This window comes from Physeter macrocephalus, chromosome 14 (assembly GCF_002837175.3).
Source record: "Physeter macrocephalus isolate SW-GA chromosome 14, ASM283717v5, whole genome shotgun sequence".
NCBI classification, from domain to species: Eukaryota; Metazoa; Chordata; class Mammalia; order Artiodactyla; family Physeteridae; genus Physeter; species Physeter macrocephalus.
The window spans coordinates 62,415,171-62,420,982 of NC_041227.1; the positions used below are offsets into that span (position 1 = coordinate 62,415,171).

Consider the following 5,812-nt stretch of genomic DNA (forward strand, 5'->3'; position numbering starts at 1 on the left):
TACTTCACTCTGTATGACAGACTCTAGGTCCATCCACCTCACTACAAATAACTCAATTTCGTTTCTTTTTATGGCTGAGTAATATTCCATTGTATACATGTGCCACATTTTCTCTATCCATTCATCTGTCAATGGACACTTAGGTTGCTTCCATGTCCTGGCTATTGTAAATAGAGCTGCAGTGAACATTGTGGTACATGTCTCTTTTTGAATTATGATTTTCTCAGGGTATATGCCCAGTAGTGGGATTCCTGGGTCATATGGTAGTTCTATTTTTAGAGAAATCAAGGAGTTTGCTTAGGAGGTTGAGAGAAGAAAGCCAAAGATTAAACCTTGAGGAACTCCAAGGTTGGGTAAAAGGAGATCAAGAGGAAGTGACTAGAGGAAATAGGAAAATCATGGGAGTATGGTATCCCAGAAGTCTGGGGAAAATGATGTTTTAACCAGACTTGAGTGTACAGTGTCTAATGCTGCTCAGAAGCCAAGCAAAATAAAGACTGAGAAGAGTCCTCTGAAATCAGCAGTATGAAGGTTGTAGGTGACCCTGGGAAAAAGGACTCTCAGCCAAGGCCTGCACTGATGGGGGGAAATGGTGTCTCCTGAGGAAATGGCAAAGTCTAATACAGCTCTTTCAATGGGTGTGGAGTCAAGGGACAGGGCAGTGGCTGGAAGGGAAAGGAGAGGAGAGTGGAATTAGGTGGGGTTTGCTAAGATGGTAGAGGTTTTAAAAGGGCTTAAATGTTATTGGGAAGGATCCAGAGAGAGAAGTTGAATATGCCGGAGACAAATGAGGAAATGGGATTCACAGCACATGTTTAAGGGCTAACTTTGGAAAAGGCGGAGTCACGCATGTAGGTTTGGAGGTGGAGTTGCCATTGGATAGTTTGGTCTTTTTTTAAACTCCATGTCCAAGGCTCTTGCCTTTATCATTCTGCCTCATAATAGGTCCTACAGATTGTACTTTCCAAAAGGACTTAGAAACCCACTAAATTGTGGCAGTGTCATCAATCCCTCCTACATGGTCCAACTGATAGTTCTCACATTAAACTAAGACTCTTACTTCATAGACCCTGGGGAATTCTGTAGTATAACTAAGATTTCCTAAGCTTAACTACTTACCGTGTAATTGGGAATTTGGTCTCAGGGATTAAGTCATATATTTCTTGCCACTCTTGGGGTATGTCAATAAAATCTCGGTAAACCTTGATTTGTAGCACTGTTCCTATGGTGATATGTTGCAAAAGCTTTAAAAATTCTCGAAGAGTATATCCTAACACATTGGCATAGCCAACGCTAATCAAAACATCACCTGAAAAAGGAAAAAAAAATCAGTAAAATTAAGATAATGGTTTAAAAGGGTCATACCGTTTCTGGCTTTGTTGTGCAATGTTTTTCTTTCTTTTTTTTGCAGGGGGGGTGAGGTATTTCATTTTATGGGTTCATATTGTTGGTTCATTTTGAACCAAAGCCAGGCTTCAGCCTTTATTTAATAAAAATGACCCTCTCAGTGACATAAGTATCCTTTGAATAATGAAGAATACATGCAAGATGTTTCTTAATAGTGTGGTGGTAGATATTGTAGCACGTTTTTACAACATTTCTAAAGTCCTTGGTGTGACAGAGGCTAAAAACCATTTATAATCTGAATCATCCTTTAGGATTCTAAAAATGTGTTTGTTTCAAGTAAAATAAATGGCTATTACTATTAAAGAAAAAACCACTTACACTAGGTGAATAAATGACCTACTTTCTATTATACCTGCCTGGCCATTTCCAATGCCCTCCACAGTAAGCAGACCATATTAAACATCAAGCCTTTCAGTTTAATGTTTGCCCTTACATAGTATTTGTTGAGCAAGTAATTCTACATGAAACACTGGACAGTTAGCATGCTTCAATTAAGTTTAAGCTATGTATACAGAGAGTATGTCAGCTCAAAGGGATTTGACACCTAGGTCCCCTACCATAGCACAGTGCTGAACAGGCAGGGGAGGGTGATGGCCAACCATGGAGCTCCTGAGCCCCCAGCAGATAGGAAGAGAACCACATCTTGACAGCAAGCCCCTGGACCTCCAAACTGGTTGTTAAAAAGACCAATTATTCACTTGTACTCAGCAGCTAGGGCATGAACATGTAAACTAGGTCTAGTTATTTGTCAGTCTCCCTGGGTCACTGAACCTGGAGCAGGAGATGCAGAGAGGTGACAGGAGCACCCAGTTTCCATGGCCCTTTGTTCTCTCACCATGTTCCAAACCTGGTTCTCCAGGCTTTCTGGCAATTCTGTCAGACTCAGTGTTCTAAATCCGATGCCTTAACAGAACTTTTCTATTGCTTGCATTGAAGACCTCTGACTACTACAAGGGCATTCAGCAAGAGAGGAAGGAATACAGGGAAATTGCTTTTTAAGGACAGACAGACTCGCATTGGGTAAAATCTTAGTCATCAGCTCTTACTAGTACTAACATCCTGCCAAATGGTCATGGATACTTTATAGCTAACATCGGATAAAGTGACCCCAATGAGTCCCAAAGGGTATGTTCACCTCTCTGTGCATGGGAAGCTAGAGACCCCTCAATCAACCTCAAAGACAGCTGAAGCCTAACCTCAGAGGAGAAAAGAGTCAAGATGAAGTACATTCGCTGATACTACTCCCCACTGTGCTATAATTGGGAATTATGCTGATCCCAAAGGAAGCCTCCAAGGAATGCCAAGGACAAATTTCCATACTGCTGGATCCTATCAGAAACAAAAGTTCACAGTATTAAAGAAAATGAATACTTAGAAGGGTGAAGAAAACCTTCTACTTTCGTCTTTAAAAATAGCTGGGGCTAACTTCAGAATGAAACAGGGCTTCTCCCGGCGACCTGCAGATTGTGCGATCTAAAACTGTTCACCCTATGGAGGTTAATTAAAATGGTGGGGGAAGGAAGAAAACCTCACTGGATGAGCTTACTTGCCTAATCTGAAAAGGAGTGTTTATGGCTTGTCATTCTGCTTAATTATGTTGTTAAAGGGTGACTTTTATCAAGAGGGCAGAAAATAAACAGCTTATTTCCCTGACCGGCCTGGCTGTAAACCAGACATGTCATTGTGTGAATGTGAGTACTCTGGCAATAGATATTAACGTTGCCTTTCATAAAGAAACACCAGTTTGGTATTTATGAATATCAACATTACACGTTTTCTTTCTGTTTTAATGGGCTATAGGAACCACATTATATAAACTGTCTCGATTACCTATATTTAATCAACTTTGCAGCAGCCAAGCCACTACCATCTCTACAAACTAGGCTGTAAATTCCATAAGCTCTGTGTGGTTAGAGACCATGTATGTCTGGCTCATCATTATACCACAGTGCCTAGCAGGATGCCTACACAGAGCAGGCATTCAGGAAATGCTTATTGAATGAATGTGGCCTAGTAAGGGTGGTGACCAGTATATGACTTGTATTTACCTTCAGAGCTATATTAATTTCTCCGAGAAAAGGGAAAAACCAGTATATTAATTTCTTAAGACTCTGGATATCAGAGTTTGCTAAAGCTATACTGGCCAAAAGGGTTTTAAAGTTTAGCCAGAATAAACTAATTAGGAAATCAAGATGAAGCCCTATTATTAAACACCAAAAAGAGAGAAATTCGAAGCACATGAATGGGAAATAATGGGGCTGGGAGGTAATGGGGTAAAAAAAACATCAGGTTTCTAAGACCATCACCTCTCAAAATCTCATAATCATTGTCAAAAGGACTGAGTTACAGAGTCTTTGAAACCTAGACCTTGAAGAGAAGTGGCTGACTTGTCATGAAGAGATTTGGGGCCCTGGACTTACTTTCTATTGAAATCTCTTTTCTAGTCAAAGGTATGGGCTTTCTAAGCAGATACGGTTTCAAGTCTCAGCTCTGACCACCCACTTAGCTCTGTATTGAACTAATTACTTCATCTCTCTAAGGCTCTATGTTTTGTTATCTACCTTCCAGGAGTGTTGCAAAGATTAAATGAGATAATAGATGTGGAAACACCTTGCAAAATGCCTAGGACAAATACTCACTTGCTATTCATTTATCAAGCACAGACATAATAAATGTGCCAGTGCTGTAGGTAAGTCGTGGATTTAAAAGGTGAATTCAGGACTGCCTCTGACCTCCAGGAGCCCACTAACTGTAGCCCCACCAGGAGATTCTGTTTCATGTGCATGAAAGCATACTCCTGTCCCACTCTAGTGAGTGTGCACTCTGGTTATCAACCAGCATCTGTCCCCTGACCCCAGAGAAGCTAAGCAGAACAAGCAGAAAAGGCCCATGGGACCTGGCCTAGAGTTCTTTTGGTCTGGAAAGTCCAGAACTCTCTGTCAGTTTGTTCCCCAGCACCATTTTCTATGTGGAGAAAATGCTTTGGATTTTAAGGTGAGGTAAACTTTTGTAATAGCATCATTGATCTACTTAGTTCTTTAATCCACTGCTTCTAACCCTAGGTGCAATTAGAATCACCTGAGGAGCTTTTAAACCATGAACTGCCCTATCCCCAAAGCCAAACCAATTGAATCAGAACCTCTGGGGACATGGGGCCAAGGCATTTTTGTTTTAAAAGGTCTCCAGGTGATTCTAATAGGTAACCAGAGTTGCAAACCAGTGGTTTAATCCACTGGGGGCTCCTGTACCACAATCATTTTTGGTTAACAACAACAACAACAAAGATACCAGTCTAAAGAATCTCTAAGTAAGAACACCCTAAGAGAAATGACTGCCAGTATTTCCATAGCACTGTAGTTCTCAAAGCATTTTCATAAAGATTATCTCATCAAATCCTAGCAACTTCTGACAAAGGTGGTATTATCCCAATTTAGAGATGAGGTGACTAAGGCCAGGAAAGTTAAGGGACTTTGTCCAAGGTCAGAGAACTAGAAAGTGGCAGAGCCTAGGCCTGAATTCAGGCCAGCTCCCACTGAATGGTCTTTCCTTCCCACCACCTTACCATCCCATTGTGCGTCCCTGACTCCTGAGCACAGCACCAGGCCCAGAGTAGGTGCTGGGAAAACGTCTTGAATTGGATGGAAAATTCATTCACCCAAAGCCAAGAGAAGCAGGGCAGTACTGACAAAGAGTGTAACAGAGAGGGTTCAAATCCCCACTCCTTGGTGTGACAAGGTACAAGTTACTAAATATCTGTTTCCTTCTCTGTAAGGTGGTTTAATGTAGAATCTAATCAAGGAATTTGGTAAGGTTGCAGGATACAAAATTAATGCACAGAAATCTCTGGCATTCCTATACACCAACAACGAAAAATCAGAAAGAGAAATTAAGGAAACACTCCCATTTACCACTGCAACAAAAAGAATAAAATACCTAGGAATAAACCTACCTAAGGAGGCAAAAGACCTGTACTCAGAAAACTATAAGACAATCATGAAACAAATCAAAGATGACATAACCAGATGGAGAAATATACCATGTTCTTGGATTGGAAGAATCAATATTGTGAAAATGACTATACTACCCAAAGTAATCTACAGATTCAATGCAATCCCTATCAAACTACCAATGGCATTCTTCACATAATTAGAACAAAAAATTCATATGGAATTTTACAATTCGTATGGAAACACAAAAGACCCTGAAGAGCCAAAGCAATCTTGAGAAAGAAAAATAGAGTTGGAGGAATCAGGCTCCCCGACTTCAAACTATACCACAAAGCTACAGTAATCAAGACAGTATGGTACTGGCACAAAAACAGAAATCTAGATCAATGGTACAAGATAGAATGCCCAGAGATAAACCCATGCACATATGGGCACCTAATTTATGACAAAGGAGGCAA

At 40.6% G+C, this 5,812-nt stretch overlaps 1 protein-coding gene across 1 annotated transcript in view; it reads right to left on the reverse strand.

Moving 5' to 3' along the window:
* PDZD9 (PDZ domain containing 9) overlaps positions 1–5,812 on the reverse strand; it is a 19,507-nt gene that overhangs the window by 5,179 nt on the left and 8,516 nt on the right. Inside the window, exon 3 of the mRNA XM_028499782.2 lies at positions 1,120–1,309. Within this exon, the coding sequence (XP_028355583.1) occupies positions 1,120–1,309 (190 nt within the window). The remainder of the gene's footprint in view (positions 1–1,119; positions 1,310–5,812) is intronic.